This window comes from Labrus bergylta, chromosome 13 (genome assembly GCF_963930695.1).
Source record: "Labrus bergylta chromosome 13, fLabBer1.1, whole genome shotgun sequence".
NCBI classification, from domain to species: Eukaryota; Metazoa; Chordata; class Actinopteri; order Labriformes; family Labridae; genus Labrus; species Labrus bergylta.
This window is the reverse complement of record NC_089207.1, coordinates 4,573,224-4,593,319: the sequence shown is the minus strand read 5'-3', so window position 1 is coordinate 4,593,319 and position 20,096 is coordinate 4,573,224. Positions and strand designations below refer to the sequence as shown.

Genomic DNA, 20,096 nt, shown 5'->3' with positions numbered 1-20,096 from the left:
GGCTCATTTTTCCTCACAGTAACACGTGTGACCTTTTTCAAGCTGATATCCAGGCGATGTGTGAAGCCTGGTTTAAATCAACTGACGGTCATTTAACTTAATTAACGTCTTTACGCACCAGTCATTAGGCCTCCTCTTTTAAACAGACGATTCATCCTATATAAGGGGGGGGGGGGGGGGGTCATATGGAGGCGGATCAGTCCTTTAGCAGTCATGTGCTTTCATTTGGAACATCCAACACATGAAAGCAACGCGAGCAATTTCAAAGGAGAGTCAAGAAACCTCCCGGTAAACGCGGGCCGACTCGTGCGTGCGCATCCCTGTTACAATCGGGCTCCTTTGGTGGCATAAAGGGGCCATTTAGTCGCCATTTGGCTCGGGATGAATAGAGCCAAGTTGAGCAGCCGCCGCCCGGGCCCTGGTGACAGCACGGTGGAGAGGGGGGGGGGGGGGGGGGGCTCACAATGTGGCCGTTGTTGACGGCCGTGCTGCCGAGGAGGAGGAGGAGGAGGAGGAGGGTGGGGGGAGAATTGAACCGTGCACCGACTTGCATGCGGCTGTGCAGCGGGCCCGGGAGGACGCAGGGCCCCCCTTGTTTACAGCTCGGTCGCTGATAATGTGACAGCTGAAGAGACGCCGCTGGCTGCTGCGCTCTCTCTCTCTCTCTCTCTCTGTCTCTCTCTCTCTCTGTCTCTCTCTCTCTCTCTCTCTCTCTCTCTCTGTACAGCGTTTAATCTGCTCCGTCTCCCACTCTGCTTCTCTGTGTCTGTTCAATCACAGTCTTACTAACGCTGTGTCAATTTTGACAGAGATTACAGTTTGAGACAATAATCGAACCCGTTGGCACGTGTCAGCCTGATAATGAGGGTGGGTGCTGCCCCCCCCCCCCCCCCCCCCCAGGCTCTAGTTTTGGTCTGTTCCTCCGTTTTGCGCTCAGTATGGCTGTCGTTGTGGAGGCACACACACACACACACCCTCATGTTGGTGCGTATGGAGATGTGAAAATTGTGTGGAAGAAGTGTGTGCGCGCTCCCGCATTTAATCCGTGTTTATGCCCCCCCCACCCCCCACCCCACCCCCTCCGCTGTGGAGATTATCCTGCGTCACACTGCATTTTTTTTTTTTTTTTTTTTTTTTTAGAGCTGATCGGACCTCTGCGCTTCAGAGAGCCTGGCAAAGCTCCAGGGACAAAGAGTGAGAGAGAGAGAGGGTGCACTGCACTGCACAGGCAGACTCACTATATCCCGGTTTCCCGTTTTAAACTTCAAACACTGACCATCCAGCCAATCACATCTGCGTTAGTTTGTCATTCCTCAACTTGTGCAGAGACAAGCAAATGCTAATGGGGGACACAACCATCTCTCAAACTCTCATCGACCTTGCTCTGTGTCTCCTTCACACACACACGCATCTTAAATGGTGCACACACACACACACACACACACACACACACACACACACACACACACACACACACACGCTGCGCTGCACGGTCAATCCAAGAGGCCCCCAGCCCAGGGAGGAAATGATGATCTGTGCCGGCGCACACACCGCAGGTCACGCAGAGTTCAGGTCATTGTCGTCAAAAACAGGAAACGAGGGAAAAGAAGGAGCATTGGGTTTATTCTCTCTCCCTCCGTTTCTGCCTCTTGTTATCGGTCTCTCTCTCTCTCTCTCTCTTTTGTTTGCTTCGTCTACCTAAAAAAAAAAAACACCAAAAAAACGCGCGGATACATGCAGAGCCATATGAGGTTCTGCTGAAACACCCGGTGGTTTTCTGTTAAATGATGCGAGTCGGGGCTTCGCTCCAGCGGTCTGCTTTATAAACGCAGCTCCGACCGCTGCGCACCCCCCCCCCCCCCCCTTTCCCCCCCTGCCTGCCGTTGCTGCTGCCGACTGCTGTGATAGATTGGACCGCCGACGGGAGCTGTTTGTTGCGCAAACTATTCTTAGCAGCGGGGACGAGCGTCAACACGCTGCCTCTTTTTCCCTCCTGTGATATTCTCTCCACACTTTGTCATGGCCATGCCCTTTTCACTAATTTTCTGACATTTTGGAAGCATTTCTCCCGGTTTATAGGCTACTACTAATGCATAAAGCTATTTTAATGCTTAGAATTAAATTGCATAATCATAAAACCCCCCTTCCATAGACTTCAAGGGCCCCCCAGATGTGAATATCTTTTGTTTTTATTATTGCAAAGCAGCACACAGCTTCACCTTCTGTCAAATGTTCTTCAGTGTCTTGTAGTGGATTATCACACGCATTTAGAAATGCAGGAAGTCATCAGTGACATTACATTCATCCTGACAGTCTTGTAATTTAAATGATTCAAACTGTTCTTCAGTTTCATTGAGAAAATCAAACGCCATAATATTAATTTACAGCAGGCTTTCCCAACCTGTGGGTCCGGACCCGGACGACGTTGAAATGGGGTCGCCTGAAATTTGTATTCATTGATCAATAAAGAATACGTTATATATTAAAGTGTATCAAACACAGGCTACATGTGGACCATAGCCAGTGCCAAAAGAAGAAACTTATGACTTTCTGTCGCCCATTGTGCAGGAATAAAATGCTCAAAATAGCCTAAAAGAAGTCTAAAATGAATGTTTAGTTTCAACATAGTAGAAAAACGATCACATAAATGAAAACATTGATTTTCGCATAAAGCTGTGTGGGGAAGTCAAAGTGGGGTCATGAGGCAAAAAAAGGTTGGGAACCATTGATTTACAGTATCAGGAAGGAAGAAAGTGGAATCAGATGCCTGAAGAAGTTTACTCTGGCTACCTTAACCGCATTATTGTGCTCCGATTCCCCCTCAGAGACACGTTTCACAAAAGCATTGCCAGGCTATTGATAAAGTAAGTGATTTATCGAGCGAGTGTTTTTTTTTTTGGCACGATTTTAATTTATATATGTGCGCTTCAGAAAGCTACAAGGTTCCATGCAATCCAAAAACACACGGTTTTTATGTCTGCGGGTGCATGCAGAGTGTCATCAAGTGCACGGTCCTGACCTTGAGTTCCTGATGCGGCCTCTCATCTTCGCCAGGGCTGCCATTAATTTCATGAAAATGACGGGTGCCGTGAGCACTGAAAATACTCGGTCATCAGGACAGCCTGCTGGTTTACGTTGTGAAGTAATAACAGGGCTTAAGAAACCAGACCGGTCTTTCTGTTTTAGCTGACCCGAATGTGAGCGCATATTCACCCTTGACTTGTCTCACAGCATAGATGTTTTCTTTATTGAAAGACAGTGATCTCCCAGTGAGGGTTTAGCTTATAGGTTGAACAGAATGTCCATGTGATGAATATCTGCGTTTGTGTAAGGAGCTTATTTTTTTTTATCATGCCTGGTCTCACTGAGGAGCTGGTGTGTGAGAGACACCGCAGAGAGGCAACCGTATAGAAATAGAGGAGACATGAGTGATTTTGTTTCTCGTTCACGTCTGTTTAATGTGCAGAATCGGGCTGTAGAGCTACACATTGTAATACTTTTTACCCACACATGTACACCGTTACAGTTCTGTCACACGGGGAAGTTGTTGAGGCAGGAATGGCCCCGGGGAGCTGTGTTGGGGGGGGAGGGGGTGGATGGGAGGAGCTGTGCCGAGGGGCCCGCTACAGGCTGATTAATGGGCCCCAGGTCACAGCAATAAAAGTGGCATGCCAGCGGCACGGCAGCGAGGCTCAGAGGCGTTTCTCTGCGATGATGGAGGAGCAGAGAGTCTCTGTTGCTCTCAGCAGAGCACAGGGAGGCTTCACTTTTACTATTTTAAGGCACTTCCCTCACTCTTATCTCCCACCTTATCCCTGCTTTGGCTTCCCTAACATCTCTGGCTCGCAGAAAGTCAACCTCAACAATATTCAACCTCAAACGTTCTTCTTTTTTAAGTCTTCCAACTGGGGGCAAAAACAGTTGATTGTTCACCTGCTTGAATCAGCCTCTTGAAAAATCCCAGTCCCATAATTTAGGGTGACTAAATAACTGTAAAAGATTGGACTCAGCATGACTGGGAAGTGGTCTGGACTCTGGACTGTCTCAGTTTGTCCTTTTATTAAAGCCATTTTTGTTGTTTTCATTTTTTTTCCTTTTCACCTGTTTATTCTCAGATAATTGTGATGTCCTCTTACTTGCATGCAGAAGCAAGGTCACCTTTGAAATACTGTTTACAAGGTGTTCCTTACTTTGAGGGTATTAACAAGTGCACATTGACTCTTATAAATTCACATTTTTTCATGATGGCACATATTAAAATGATGGCACATATTAAAATGTTAAAGCCCAATTTATACATTTGTCAACTTTTTAAAGGTAATTCATTTGTTGCGCTGATGAATTACTGAAAGTTCTCTTCTTATAAAATATTTCATATCCTGTAAAATAAAAGCTGTGTTATACTCTAGCGCTCTTAAGAAATTCAAAATTTAAACAATAGCAGATTGAAGATCATGAAGAGATCTTATTGTTTTTGTTTATGTGCCGATTGTAATTCCTACAGTTAAAAAAGAAAATGCATTTAAACTTAAAAAGTCATGTTAGTCTTCATACCTGTCCTCTCTGTTAAGCTGTCTCAAAGTAGTTGGTTGTGTTTCCTTTTCTTAGTTCTTTTTTTATCACTCTCTGTAATGCTATGCTTTTTTTTTTTTTTGCTTGCATTTGTTGGTGTGTTTGTTGATCTACTGCTCCGTGTTGGCGGGCGGTAAATGGTCCCCCCCCACCGTAGTGGTCTCTGATCTATAATCTTTCTGCGCTTCACTGGCCGAGGCAGCCGAGAGAGCAGGTCAAAGGGGGCACAGACTAACCAGTGTGTGGGGAACGTGACTGAATAGAAACAGCACCACAATGCACGTCTAGCCCACAGGGTGAGAAGGATGGGCTTCAGAGGAGGGGGGGTGTTGACGGATGGGAGGGAAAGGGGGGGCCCACGCGGTGCTTTCATCTGTAGCGACTATTTTAGCGGAGTGGTGTGTGTGAGAGAGGTAGAGTGGTTACCATAGTCTATTATCTGTCTTTTTATATTTAGACCTGGCTCCCTATGCCACGTTTGATTTGATAAATGTTTATTATCTACATTATGATGTCCGATACCTGATTTCTTTATAATTTAAAGCTTTACGTTTTATAAACTTCAACTTTTTACTCACTTATCACTTTTTTTTGGCATTGGGACCAAGACCAAGCTGTGGTGTGTTTGTATGTATGTGACCGAGCCAGCACACTGACTGGTAACTCTTTGCTTCCCTCCACAGGGTAACATCTGTTCGTGATGTCGATGCTGAGACACAAACCAACCTGGAACTAAGACAAGGCAGCCACTTTACACAAAACATGGCAAGTCCCCAGTGCGCTTCCTTAGTACTGTTTAAATCTGTCATACAAGTCATTATTATAATTGCGCATTTAACCCTGGAAGGCGAAGAAGCTGTTAATGCTTTTTCAGCATCATATTTTCCAGATGATCTTTTAGGGATGTGACAATATGCAAATTAACATCTCTGGCTTCTTTTTTTTTTTTTTTTTTTTCTCGATGTAGGTGGATGCAAGGTTAACACCGCTGGCAGCCATGGGGCTGGACAGAGGCACTCTAATGCACGATGGTCTCCGTCTCCACGGTGGGGTTGTGTACCCCGGGATCAGAGCCCTGCCAGTGGAGAAGAGAGAGTCCGGCCTTCCCCTCGGTTACAACCGGGATGGTCTCCCGGAGCTCATCTACAAGCCTGACGGCCCTCTGGACAGTCGTAAGCACACTAATGGGTACCTCGGCCTCTATAAGGGCGCTCCGCCAGGTCTCCACAAGCCTATGCTGATTCCTGGAGCTGAAGGTCTAGGGTTGGAACGCAGAGTAGGGCCTGGAGAGAAAGTGTCTGATCTGGGCTTGGCAAGTGCTGGTGGCGGCTATCTCCGCCTGCCCTGGCTCAGCCCCTACCCCGAAGCAAGCATGTATCCCTTTATGGACACGTCCAAATATGCGGCTCTAAACATGTACAAAGCCTCCTTGCTAAACCAACCCAACCCCTATCTTCCTCAGCACCTGCCCTACGCTTCTCTGTGTGCAGCCCAGGGCGGGAATCCTGCTGCAGCATCAGCAGAAAGACTTTACTATATGCCCCCTTACCCTCCCTCCCCCATCTCCTCACCCCTGGTGGCGCCCCCTATGAGGATTCCCGCAGTCACAGTAGCTCCTACACTGGTACATTGCCAGGACAAGGGGCTTGGTGTTGCACCTCAATTTGCACAGCAGCTTCACCAACCTTCCCCTCATGCCCAGCACCATCAGTCTGCAATGGACAGGGACCGATCCCCGAGCAGGAGCAGCAGACCAAGCAGACCTCCCTCTAGGAAGGGGCCTAGCAACAACAGTAATACCAGTAGCACTAGAGACACCAGTGGCGGGAACAATAACAATCCGCCTACTGATTCCTCTCCACATGCATCTTCTCGCCTCTCCCAACCGGCCCCTCCTCCCGCTCTCATTGACAATTCACTGGATTTACAGCGGCCGGTTGCGAGGATCGGACACCCGTCGACCTCCTCCGCGTCTTCGATTTCTGCCTCGACCACATCCACGCAGTCCATTCCTCATCCTTTCTCCGTGAGCAGCATGGCATCGGAGCAGCCGTCTCCCGCTCGGCCCAGCCCCCACAAACACAGGCCACGAGACGGAGCAGCTGAGCACAGGAGCGTAGGGGCTGAAAGGAGAGCCAGCAGGTCGCCCTCCAAACCAAATTTTGAGAGGCCCCCTCACCAAACCCAACCAACCAAAGACTCGGCAGAGAAGCCGTTGGATTTGTCTGGGAGAATACTTGAGTTTGGGCTGCCTCCCAATGGATTCCCTGTTAAGATGGATTCCATGGCTTCAGGCCCACGTTATGGGCTTCCCCCTAGCAGAGAACTGATTAAAGAAAACATGTCCCTGTCCCCTTCCTCTCACCCTCACTCTGTGGCCAGCAGCACTTCTTCAAAGGTCCCAGAGAGGCCAGAGATGATTAGCACTTTACACTCCTCCTGGGTCGTACCTAGCCCATCTCCTTCTTCCCACACGCAGCACACACCAGGCCTGCCCCCTTCTCCGCGGCCCAATCCGGACCTTTCACAAGCCAAAGGTTCCTCCCCCTCTGTCATCAAACACAAGGGTTTGGAGAGAGTCCTCCCCCAGCAACGTAGCTCGTCCTGTCCAAGGATAGGAGAGCCCAACCACAATGTTCCCTCCACCCAACACTCCTCTCTGGTCAACTCGAGGCCTCTTTCGCCCAGACAAAACGCCGAGTGGGTCAAACACAGCCCCGGCCAATCGGAACATCCAGCAGTCATGGGACACCACAGGGAGGCAACAGAGAAGTCCTCCCTGGCCACTAAGAGAAATGAAACGACCCAAGATGTGTCGTCTTACAAAAGGCCCTGTTTGGAGAATGGTCACCCTCCTAGCCACCTTTACCTTCCTCAGAATGACGCCTACCTGAACCACAGTTTGGCTTATGCCAATAGATACCTGCACTATCCAGTCCCTGACGGCATGGCTCTACATTCTCTGCCAATTACAGGGAAAGGCCCAGTCTATCCTCACCCAATGTTGCTGGGCAGTAACAGCCTTTACCCGAGCCACTTGGCAGCAAAACACCCTTTACCCTACCACAACCTCCAAGCTGGACCAGGGGGGGAATACCTCACGTATAACTCACAGGAGATGGCCCATCCCCTTATGCAAGCACACACGGACAACAAGCTTCCAGAAAAGGGAGATGGGACTTTGAAGCCCAGGGGACAAGACAAGTCCAGAGGATTTATGGAAGAGTGCAGAGATCACAATGTCGGGAAGGAGATTGGAGAAGGAAGCCAGCTGAAGAATGATAGGGAACAGGGAGCACAAGGACACGGCGGCAGTCAAAGCAAATCTTCCTTTTCCTCCGCCACATCCAGAGAAAAGATTGTCTGCATTGACCTTGTACACTCAGACACAGATATTGAGTCTACTCCTACAGTTCATAAACAGCCCTCTGCTGAGACCAGCGCAAAGGTTAACCAAAATGAATGTTGTCATAGTAACCAAAACCTGACAAAGACCGACTATGAGCCAAAACACCAACACCAACACCAACACCATCCTTCTCATCCTTATCCAATCCACTCGGGTCAGAGCCCCACCCGGAAGTCCAATCCCACTGACAGGCAGCCAGAAACTCTCTTTGGGCGAACGAAGGTTCCTCAAGACACCGTCTGTCCTGGAGTATCATCTCATCAACTGTCAACTTCTTCAGGCCACGATGCCCAAGCAGAGGAGAGCCAGGAGGAACCTTGCCCCAGCCCTGACCCTGGCGAACAAGACCAGAGCACTTTGCGCTGCGCCCGCACGTCTGGGTTATGCAGCTCCGGTAAGGACAAAGGGGACAGAGGCCGCCAAGCTTTCCACCTCACTCAGCACTGCTCAGAGCTGATGAAGGAGGAGAAAATGAGCGAGACAGAGACGGAGAGGGAAGACAGTATTGTTGACCTGGGGGAGTCCCAAGGCGAAGGGGACGAGGACGACGACGACGGCTCTTCATCTAAAGGCTCTCGTAGATCCAGCCTGGCCAAGAGGATCGCAAACTCCACGGGCTACGTGGGCGACCGCTTTAAATGTGTCACCACTGAGCTGTATGCTGACTCCAGCAAGCTGAGCCGTGAACAGAGAGCTCTGCAGGTAAGGCTATTAACACTTCTTTGTGTGCGTGCGTGCGTGCGTGGGTGTGTGTATGTGTGTGTATATATAAACAGCACAGGATATATTGGTGGTGGGGTAAAAAAAAGGTCATTACGACCAATGTTTCTCATGTTCAGTTACTACCAACATAAGTTCTAACAGCCACAGAGGAATAAACACCCAATGGGCCATTGTTTTTATTCTCACACACCCTGCATGCAATTGGCGTACTCTGCATTTACAACACAGAATAACACAAGTGCTCTCGTGCTACTGTCCTGGCCTTGACCTTCCTCTTAGTTTATCATTGTCTTAGTGCGTTGGTGCAAGGCCACAGTTCAAAGGTTAACCATTGCGGCCTTCTCTGTATGTAGATTAGTGAGCAGTCATTGTAAAGGTCATTTCTGTGTGTGTGCGTGTGTGTGTGTGTGTGTGTGTACATGCCTGTCCTTGTGTGTGACTGCCTTGGGGGCTAAAGCATGCGTTAGTGCTGACTGTGCTATAGAGCCGTATACTGTAGTTCCAGAGCATGACTGTGGCAGCCTCACGGTTCACACCGCCTTTGGCTATGCTTAACCCCAAGGTTAGGGGGCGGTGAGGGGCTTGCAGTGTGCTTAAAAAAAGAAAAAAATCTAGCAGCTGCCCTCTTCGGGGTTCCTCTTAGTTTCCTGCATGCTCCCCAATTCACCAACCGCAACCCCCCCCCCTTACTCCCCTTCCCTGATGGCCTACACTGCCCTGCTCAGTGGCTGACCCCAAATTCAGAATTCTCCTCATTTCACTGGCTAAAAAAGCCTTAATGCACATGCAGCTCTACATCTATGAATGTACAATTACGGGAAAGTCCCCCGCTCTCGGCCATCACCCCCCCCCCCCCCTCCCCCCCGCCATTCATACAGACAATAAAGTTATTCATTTAACTCGTTATCTCTCGAAACATAAACAAACCCTATGCTTTATTATCCACTGACTAAGAGGCAGATATGTTGATAGGTTGCACATGTCTGTCTATGTCTATGCTCTGAACCCTAGAAAAACTGTGGTTTTGTCTGTGTCATGCTTGTCAATGCACAGCTGCAACACAAAGTTATCAAATGCTCTACTTCTGGACATGAAAAACAATTAGACAAATTTAAACTGAATTAGCGTAATCAATCATGCTCAACATGGAACTTTTGTTTCCTTTTATCTTTTTTTTTTTTTTTTTTTTCCCCAATTTGTCATTCATGCTGTTCAGAATTGATTTGATAGTTTTGATTGCTCTGTTCATTGACCTGTTGAGTCTCTTTAATTTGATTGTTATTTTGTGGGATTGTGGCTGCCTATTGTGTGTAAAGAAACATGTGGAGAACATAAAATTCATTTAAAGAAAAGATGAAATGATGGACAGATATATTGAGCCCCCCCATTCTAATTGCTTAGATGGAAGTCATATCACGAGAGGGGAGTAATATAAGTCAACCTGCAGCTAACTGGGAGGTCAGTTCTTTACATTTCTTATCACATCTCCCTCTGATGGGCTCTGTCTCCTTGTACTCTGTATCGCCGCACACTCCTTTTTTCCCCCCTCTCCCTTTCTTTCCTCTTTATTCTCTCTCTGCCTCAGGGCTTAGATGTATATGTTTCTTAGCCATGTTTATGTTTCAGGAAGGGAGATGTCAGGACTTAAGCCCCAGAGCGCATGGACTCACAGTGGCTGCAGTAGTTAAAATCTGTATCTTGATGCCATGCTTGTGATTTATCTGTCTACCTTTTTGTCCTGTGTGTGTTTGTGTGTGTGGGTTTTTAATTTCTTTGGCATTTTTCTTTTGATTTTTGAGACACTGCGATTTCTGATAAAAACATTTTTTTTTATTTTTTTTTTGCTTTCTGTAGCTGTTGAGGCCAGATTAAGGCTTAGAGAGGTGTGTGTGCGGCTAGGTCAGACGATGAGTGGTTTTCATGGGGTTTTTTTTTTTTCCCTCTGCATTTGTGTCTGTGTATGTGCGCACAGCGGGCAATGATGCGGTTCTCGGAGCTGGAGCTGAAGGAGAAGGAGGGCGGCAGTGTGTGTGTGTCTGCCTCGGCAGCGGCAGCAGGACGGGAGCTGGCAGACGGCCAGCGCAGAGAGCGAGTGCTGGAACACTGCCAGCACACCACCAGGCAGGGAGAGAGGGAGGGTGAGTAACCCAGCACCACGCGCACACTTGTCCTGCATGCACAGACACACACACACAAGGGAAGGGACACACACAAACAATAGATGTGCAAACGTACTCACATGCACTTGCAGCAAATGCTGAGGCAAGACCGGGTCACACTAAAAACAGACACTCTTGCACACACACACACACACACACACACACACACACACACACACACACAGACTCATCACACACACCCACAATAACAAGCGAGGCAGCGCAAGCGAATGAGCCAGCGAGAGAGACGGAGAGGGGGAGTTTTATTTTCAAGAAGTCTTTTGTGCTTATCTGCGCCGAGAGACCATTGAGAGGGAGGGCAAGGGGAGAGGGAGGGGAGAGATTGCGTGAGTGAGCGAGAGAGAGAGAGAGAGAGAGAGAGAGAGAGAGAGAGAGAGAGTGAAAGCGGGGGGAGAGCTAGTGGGTGAAAGCGGATGGGAGAGCGCAACGGAAAGAGAAGAGAAGAGAAGGGAGGAGGAGGAAGGGAAGGGGGGGTTAGTTGCGTTGGCTGGGAGCCCAGCTGTGTGTTGGAGCGAGGCCGCGGCTGACGTGTGAGCCTAATTATGGCATGGAGAGAGAGAGGGGGGGGGGGGCGCGAGGGAGTGGGGGTAGAGTCACGCTCAGTGTGAGAAGGGCGTGGTGCAGTCATGCCGAGGGGGAGGACAGGGATTGGGGTGGTGGTGGTGGGGGGGAGGGTGGTCGCCTTGCGCAGCGAGTGTGCAGGATGTTTTCTTCCCTTTCCTCGACTGGAAGTGCGAGCGGCTGCGCTGAAGCGTCAGCCTGCTGGCTCGGCTCACATCAGATTAAAAAGTCTTTACCCCATCAAAGTTTTACTGCCTGTCTTTAAAGCAGAATAAAAGCTGGCTGGTGTTTAACTGGCATTCTCCCCTCTGTCAATCCCCCCCCCACCACCACCCTGCTTCACCCCTGCCCCTATTCCCCCTCTCTCTTTCTGTCTGTCTGTCTGGTTTGCGGTCTGTCTGCATTCTCTCCCCATGTCGGTGTCTCCCTTTCATCTTCTGTTGCTTATTTTTCCCTCGGCCCAAACCCCCCCCTCCCTCCCCCTTTCTTCTTCTTCCACCCTGCCCCTTTTTTTTTTTTCCATCTGTCCTTCCCTCTTTTTTTTATTTTTTGCGCAGGTGTCCGGCCGGCGTTCCCCAATAACAGAGTTCCAGTTCTCCAGAGGTGTGGGGTCCAGAAGGAGCCTTTGTCCCCAGTGCGCGGGGATCGAGACGGGGGCAGAAATGGCGGCCAAGTGGTGCACAGGGATGGAGCGAGGAACGGGATGAGGGAATGTGAAGGAGGTCACTGCTTGCCCCCCACGTTGACGCCGGCGAAAGGATACCACGAGGAGAAATTCAACCCCGGCTTCGGACCCAACAGGAAACGCCTGCTCAAGACGGAACAGGACGACGCGGAGCGGGACGAAGAGGAGAGGCTGTTTCACCCGGAGAAAAGAGCCAAGATTTATGCGGGTGAGAATTTTCCTGAACATGCTTCCTTACCCACATGCCACTTCAATTTCCCTCAAACTCCCCCCCCCTTCATCTGCTTTCCATGTTTGTCTCTAATTCTGCCAATTCTCTCTCGCCCCTTCATCTCGCGTTACGCTGAGCCCTGTCTCATCCGATGCTCTTTAAAAAAACTCTTTCTATTCCTTGTGTCGCTTCCTCCTTTCCAATCAATTCCACCTTAAACTCCCTCCATCACAATCCCCCCGCTCTTTTTTTTTCTCCGCTCCCTCACCACTCTCTGTCCCATCTTTTGCTCTGTGTGGCAGCCAGCGCAGAGAAGTGTTTAATCCTGCCTTCTAGCGGAGTTCGAGTGAGAAGCGAAGGAAGAGGGACAGCCATTCTCTCCCTCTCTGCTTTCAGCTCTGCTGTTCCTCCGCTGCGCTAACCCACCCTCTTCAAAGCTGCTCTTTTCATCTCTTCTCTTTCTTCCCTCATCTGTTTGGGTTCCCTTTTTTATTTTTTTCTGGCATGCAGTATCACGCTCGCTCTCCCCGGCACTGGCAGACGAGTCAAATACTTGTCCCCTGTGAATTTAAAGGGGTGGTGGTGGGGGGGGGGGATCTCTCCCTCGGCTTCTCCGGTCTTTATTGCTTTGTGTCTCCACACGATTTCTGACTTCTCCTCCCCTTCCACTCCTCAGTCCGTCTGTTTCAAATCCCTCTCCGTTCCTCTCCTGCATGTGTGTATGGCTGGAGGGGGCTTTACAAGCCATAAGAATGTAGTGATTAATGGCCTTTGTACTCAGCTCAGTTGTCTGTAGTTCAGTATGTACATACAATAGTTTTGTGTGTTGCAGAAAGTGAAGAACATACCTTATAAGGGGGGGTGGCTTTTACGGCCAAAATGTCAACTCAATGACACAGAGAGATCCCAATTGGGGTTTAAGCTTACCAAAAATTCATTTTTTAGTTCATCTTTTAGGGGTTTCTATGGCAGGGTGAGATATTTTCTGATTCAATCTTTTTCCCACGGTTTATAAAATTGGAGAAAAACAATTAGGTTAGCAGTGCTAGCACCACCAGCAGTTGGTCTTCCTCTCAGGTTGAATGTGGTTATGCATTGGTTAAGGGTTATATGCCAGTTTAACCTGACATCGCATACATATAACTTCATTTTTCTAGTTCAAAATTCTACCAAACCATGCTGCTCCTCCTAAGAGCTATCAGTTCACTGTGCTTGTTTACATCCGGGTAGTAGAGCACTGTGGCTGTTAAAGCAGTAGCCATTAGTTGGAGCTACAGCCCTGGGTAGTGGTGGGTGGCTCGGTTATGTTTTAGACCAATCATTTGGCCAGCATTTCTGGGCTGAATTGAAATGATAAAAGTTTAACTAGGGAGGGTGCTGAACTTCACTCGTCTAGCGGACTAATGGCCCACATCCCTAGTTAAACCAGTTCCATGTGAGGATTTGAACAGGAGGAAATCTCTGTTGCTCTTTTAATGAGATGTAAAAACATACTCATTCTGTGTTTTTTTTTTTGCAGATGAGCGCGAGCAGACCTGTCTCGACGACGAAGATGACGACGAGGTGCGAAAGCTCAAAGTCTGCATCGAGCTCAAAGGGCTGAGACTGAGCAAGCCTGCTGCCGGCGCGGCTTCGCCCGACAGCTTCCACATCAAACAGGAGAGACCGTGGCCCCAGCCCAGGCTGGTACCTCCAACCCAGAATGTGCGAGAGCGAAAGATCAGGGCCAGCGAAGCGGAGGACAGAGCTGCAGCACAGAGAGCCGAGATCAACAGGAAATGGGGCTGCGACAAGCTGCTTAATGGTAGGAATGAACCGCCGCTGTGTCGGAGTTCAGCTAGGGTAACGGAAATCTATCTTTGGCTCACGTTTCACTCTCTTGTTGAGAGGCCTGTCTTTTCGGGGATTTCCCGTGAGCAGCGTTAGGGGGGCAAAGGGAAATGAAGTAGGGGTTACTTCCCCCTCAGCAGAGGAAAGTCTTTCTAGGTGGAATAAGGAGCAGGACCAAGGGACTAGAAGCCAAAAATCTCCCCCTCCCTTGTGGTTTTGGGCTTTTTTGTTCAGCGGCTCTAAAGCAGGTTCTGTAAGAACGATGAAAGTGCTCTGCAAGTGACGGAAGTGGCTGCTGCAGATATGCGTAGGCAGGTGTAGTGTGACTAATCTGTGATCAATGATTTTCTCTTGCTTTTTTTTCCTCTCAATACCAGTCACAGGGAAAGGGGAGGTGGGGGGAGTCTGCGTGTGTGTGTGTGGGGGGGGGGGGTTACTTATTAAAACCAGGGCTTTCCCTTATTCATGCGCCCAAATGGAGGCAGAGCGAGGCAAAGACGAAGACAGAATAAAAGAGCAGGCGGAAGATTAAAGGAAGTGAATAAAGCAGAGGAGATTTGGGGGTTTTATGTTTCCTGCAGGAAACGCACGCCTCGATTGGCCACTGAATTCCTCTTTTTTTTTTTTTTTTGGCTTTCACCTTTTTTTTAAGATAACATCACCTTGGCAACAGCTATGTTTTTTTTGTCCTTTTTTTTTTACAACCAGTATGTTTATTTTATTGTGTCTGGAAGAAAAAAAGAGACAACTCTTTAAGATTCCGCTAATTAGATAAAACAGATTCATTTCTGTTAAGCATGTGCTTTTTCTAAAAGTGTTTTTTCTGCATCATGGGTGACATAGAAAGTGCTTGTATATGAAGTTTCACCAAGATATATGATTATAATTTCCTCCTCAAGGGTATTCAGTGAATGATTTATTGAATGCGCAGCTTATACAAATCAAAACGAGAAATGTTGTTCGATGATCCTTTTCAGAAGTATTTCCGTTGAGCTATTTAACTGCGTTTGACACTATGCTTTCAAGGGCAGGCTTTTGTTATTAAGGTAAATATTTACTTACACCAGAAAGGGGCCACCTTTTGTTTAGATAGATTACTCATTGTAGCTGTCTTGCTGCGGCGAATGAGTGCCCACAAGTCACCGAGGAGAGGTTCATGTGAGCCTCTGTTATGCGTGCAACGTTGTGTTTTTATTTATTTTACATTTTTCCTGAGCGAGCAGGCATGCTGCACTCCCAGACAGCTCCGTGCTCTCATTAATAAACCAACAGAGGGTGAGAGATGGCCTTGCAATACCTTCCCATCCTCCCCTCCCACTGAGCTCTCACACTTATCGGCCGCTCACTCTGCCTCCCCCCCTCTTTCCGCCCCTCTCTCTAGGAGTCGCTGCTTCTCCCCTCCCCCCCAGCCAAGTGAAGGACAGAGCGCAACCGCTGGGCCCCTTCTCAGGTGACCGTGGCCTCAAGGAGCCCAGGAGGGGCCCCCCTTCCCCTGCCCCGGAGCCGTCCGTAGGAATCACCCCTCCTCTCAAGCCCCGTCGCCATAGTGACACCGACAAACCCAAGGGCAAGCGGCCGTGCAAGACCAAACACACCAGTCAGAGGGAGCGGGAGAAGAGGAAAGAGGCCACACCTAGCAGCCCGGGCCAGCGTTGTGCAGCCGATCTGGGAGCAGCTGAGGATGACAAGGTGAGTGCTGATAGGCTGTCTGGCTGCGATACGGGCGTCTGGATTTTTTTGTAGCAGCAGAGTCTGTTTCAGTATGCCTGTCGGCGCCTCCGATTATGCAGCTGGGCGAGCGAGCGAGCGAGAGGGAGGGAGAGAGGAAGGAAGTATGTTTACAATGTTTAGAGTGCTGCTGGAGCTTTGACCTCCTCGTGCCCTTAGTGGCTCCCTGCGGAGCGCCTGCCTGCATGTGTGTTTGTCTTTGGCCTTAATTGTCGAGCGTGTCATCGCCGCCGTTTTTTGTGTGTGGGTGCGTGCCACGGGCTGCGAGTGCTGGTGAGCATTCTTGACATTACAACTAAACCCCGGAGCAATTATACATCGCAGTCAGTGTCCACACACACACACACACACACACACACACACACACACACTCCCTCACTCTCGCAGCGAGGAATGTGGCAGTCACAGACGAGCGTATGAAGAGCCGGAGTTCAAAAGAGGGAAGAAAAAAAAAGAAAAATCAAGCATTGGGGGGGGGAAATTGTGGGGGGGAAAAAATATGGCTAGTTCTTTTCCACCCACACTGCTCTCCTCTTCAGCCTGACAGCTGCTTCCACATGGAATTCCACTGAGAGGGCACGCACTATACACACACACACACACACACACACACACACACACACACAGAGGCATGCAACTCCCTGTCTCTGGCGTGTTGCGCTCTGAAGGCTCTGTTGGTTTAGCGGTTAAAGGAAAAGTGGTGTGCCAACCTGCCGTGTTTGGGGCGTAAACAGTTGGTGTGAAAGCTGTGTGCACGTGTTTTTTCAGTGATGCATAAATATCATGTGTAAACACAATCTAATGTACAATATATATGTTGACTATATGAAGGTAGTATACAAAAGAATGAAAGTTGTGAAAGGACCAAACTTATTGAGAAATCTACCTTTCCAGATTTCCGCCTCATGATGTCATCACTATTTTAGTCGATTTATTTTGGCAAAAGAACTATCATAGTTGTGTGTCTGTGTGCTCTTTATTCCCACAGCTACGTTACACCCTCTTCTAAGTGTGTGCGTATTCAAGTGTGTCATGCATGTGCCCTTGACTGTCCGCGATGTGGCCGTTGCTGTAACACTCTGCCCCCCTCTTCTCTCTCTCTCTCTCTCTCTCTCCCTCAGCTGAGCGAGCAGCGCAGCGCTCCGAGGAAGGGAGCCGCCTCTCCTAATCATTATCCCTGCTCTCCAGTCAAGCCCTGCTCCCCCGCCGCGCTCTGTCCACCCTGCCTCCAGCCCCAGGCCAACAACGGCAGAGCGGGCGCTGCCGTCCCACCGGAGGCGGCTGTGGGGGGGCCGCACAGGACCCCCCCTGCCGAGCCCCCCGCGGTGCGTCCGATCCCGCCCGAGGCTCGCCGGCTGATCGTGAACAAGAACGCCGGGGAGACGCTACTCCAAAGAGCGGCACGACTCGGCTACGAGGTAATGGGATTCGCTCAAAGTCATCCTCGCGCCTTATCGCTTTTCTCTCTTCACATTTTACAGTCTTACACCTCATCCCTTCCAAATCTGCACTCTCTCTCTCTCTCTCTCTCTCTCTTCTTAAATTGAGATCATTTTCTCCCCCCCTACTTTGTTCCTGTCTGTGACTCTGGCAGACATAGCTCAACTAAAAATTGCCTCCCCCCCCTCCCTCTCTTCTCTTGTATGTCTGTTATCCTTCCCCTTTCAAGCTCCCTCTTTTGCTTTTTGTATCATTTCCTCCTATTTTGCCCTTACGCACGCTTTGTTCTTCCCCCTACTCCATCTTTTTCGGCTTCTCTCGCCCGCTACTCTCTCTTTCTCTCTCTCAGGTTTCCGCTCGCTCGCTCCCTCCCCTTTCCTCTCAGCGCTCTCTTTCTCTTCCTCTCTTTGTGACTCAGATTGTCGTTGGCACCCCTCCTCCTCCTCCTCCTCCTCTTTCCCGCGAGCGCACACACACACACACTCACCCTCCCTCTCTCCCTCTTCGCCTCCCCTCCTCTTGCCTCGCTCCGCTCTCACATCTCATTAATTTTCCGTGAGGCGAAGTGTGACACGCACACACGCAGACACATACGTGTGTGTGCGCAGACAGCATGAGGGATCGGTGGGATCATTATACGGAGACTGATGCTCGCTGCCTCTCACTAGCATCGGAAGTTTTTTTTTTTTTCCTTCTCCCTCTCCTTTTTTGTGTAGCTGCCGATCGCTCGCTCCTTCCTGAACCAGATCCCCTTGTTCTCCGCACATATACGAGAGAATAAGAAGAAGGGCGTATATTTCCATGAATCTCTCAAGCTCCCATTGCTCAGGAGGCTTTTAATTAAAGTTGGATGGCCTGCTGTCCTGTTCCCTCCTCATGTTTCTGTTCATACGCCTAAATGTTTCTCCCCCCCTCCTTCCTTGTTGACAGATTTCACAAATTGATTTATTGATCCAAGTGGTTTTCATGCCACTTGAGCTGCAGATTATGCCGCGTGTGTCCATTCCACCTCTCACCCCGTCTCTGATGCCGTCTTCTGAGTGTGCGTGATCATTTTTTTATCACCAGCAGAGGTATCTTCACAGAACTGTAAATAGGTGTGGGTATCTTTTGTCGCTCATTAACTGGTTGCTTTATGGTTGTGTGTGTGTGTGTGTGTGTGTGTGTGTGTGTGTGTGTGTGTTGTTGTACATGGTTATGATGATTAGGGGTGTGTGTCGGTGCGTGTGTGTGTGTGTGTGTGTGTGTGTGTGTGTCCGTGATTACGTGTGAAGTGTGTGAGTCAGAGAGGGAGAGAGAGAGAGAGCAGGAGTGTGAATGAGAGGTAAGCACTGGGAGTATAATCGCGTTCTAATGGCCCTCTAATGTGCCGTGGTGACTGTGGTTAGCAGCGGCGGCGGCTGTTTTTCTCCCTCGCTCTCTCTCTCGCTCGCACACACACAAACACACACACACACACGCGCGCGCGCGCACGCACACACAGGGTGCAGCGCAGCAGCAGCAGGATTTAGTCAGCCGTGCTGGAGAGAAGCTGGCTCGTCTCTCTGATTTATGCGTCTCTCTCGAACATTTTTTTTTCCTTCCCTCCCTCCCTCCCTCCCTCTCTTTTTTTTTTTTTTTTTTTTTTTTCTCTCCCCCTTAGCATTTTTCCCTTCCTGCGCTCCGCGTGTGGAGAGGGAAAGGAGGGAGGAGGGGAGGAGAAAACCTGAGACTACACAAACAAGGCGCTGACCGCTGCGCAAACAACACCCCCGCCTTCCCCTCTCTCCCCCCCATCCCTCCCTCCCTTTTCTTTCTCTACCTCTCTCTCTCTCGCAGGAAGCTCGTCTCTCACTGCCTGTGTGTGATAAGCCCGGGGCAGACCCCTGGGGCTCCCACACACACACACACATGCACACACACACACACACATACTCTCAAACAAGCACACACACAAGGCTGTGCGCAGAGAGACACACCAATTTATGCATTCCACCCCACACACACACACACACACACTTGCACACAAGCCTGTAGACGCACAGAGAGCTTGTCTCACGCTGGTGTTTTAGCGCCGCAAGCTCTGGGCTTATCACACACAGGCAGAGAGATATGAGGGCCTGAGAGACAGAGGCACGCACACACACACACACACACACAAGGGCACACATCCTGATTACGAGCACACACACACACACACAGAAATACGCACACACAAAACACTGGTTATGACCCAATAAGCACATGCACAGGCGTCCTGATGTGTTCCTCTCCATATGCTGCACAGAGTGACGAGTTTCGCTCCTCGCTTCTGTCGCGCAGCCACACAAACCTGCGCATGCAAATTCCAAATCAGCTCTCTCACACACACACACACACACACACACACACACACACACACACACAACCGACACGCTCCCTACAAGCACACACACACACACAGAAAGTCAGAAACACCGGTTGTTGTCTAAGCACACACACACACACACAGGCGTCCTTTCTTGTACAGACCTGCACACACAGGGCACAGAATCACGTCATGCACACACGCGTGTAATTTAACACACGCGCAACCATTCTGTGATGTTCCCGATGCCCGGGCCGACACCGTGCATATTTCATGTTCGTTTAGTTTTGCGATCCGTGCCTCTGCACACGAAAGCCCACTCTTTCTTTCTTTCTTCCTCCCTCCGCTTTTATTCTCTCTCTCTCTCTCTCTCTCTCTCTCTCTCTCTCTCTCTCTCTCTCTCTCCCTCTTCTGACTCGCTCCGTGAGCAT

General features: G+C 49.6%; 1 protein-coding gene across 2 annotated transcripts in view; it reads left to right on the top strand.

Moving 5' to 3' along the window:
• Nucleotides 1-20,096, top strand: part of bcor (BCL6 corepressor) — a 33,472-nt gene that overhangs the window by 5,535 nt on the left and 7,841 nt on the right. Inside the window, exons 2-9 of one of the 2 annotated variants that reach the window (XM_065962603.1) lie at nucleotides 5,256-5,337; nucleotides 5,540-8,683; nucleotides 10,106-10,162; nucleotides 10,677-10,842; nucleotides 12,003-12,338; nucleotides 13,861-14,145; nucleotides 15,553-15,860; nucleotides 17,021-17,317. In XM_065962603.1, the coding sequence (XP_065818675.1) occupies nucleotides 5,335-5,337; nucleotides 5,540-8,683; nucleotides 10,106-10,162; nucleotides 10,677-10,842; nucleotides 12,003-12,338; nucleotides 13,861-14,145; nucleotides 15,553-15,860; nucleotides 17,021-17,317 (4,596 nt within the window). In that variant the 5' untranslated portion in view covers nucleotides 5,256-5,334. The remainder of the gene's footprint in view (nucleotides 1-5,255; nucleotides 5,338-5,539; nucleotides 8,684-10,105; nucleotides 10,163-10,676; nucleotides 10,843-12,002; nucleotides 12,339-13,860; nucleotides 14,146-15,552; nucleotides 15,861-17,020; nucleotides 17,318-20,096) is intronic. The other variant, XM_065962604.1, reaches the window with a different exon arrangement.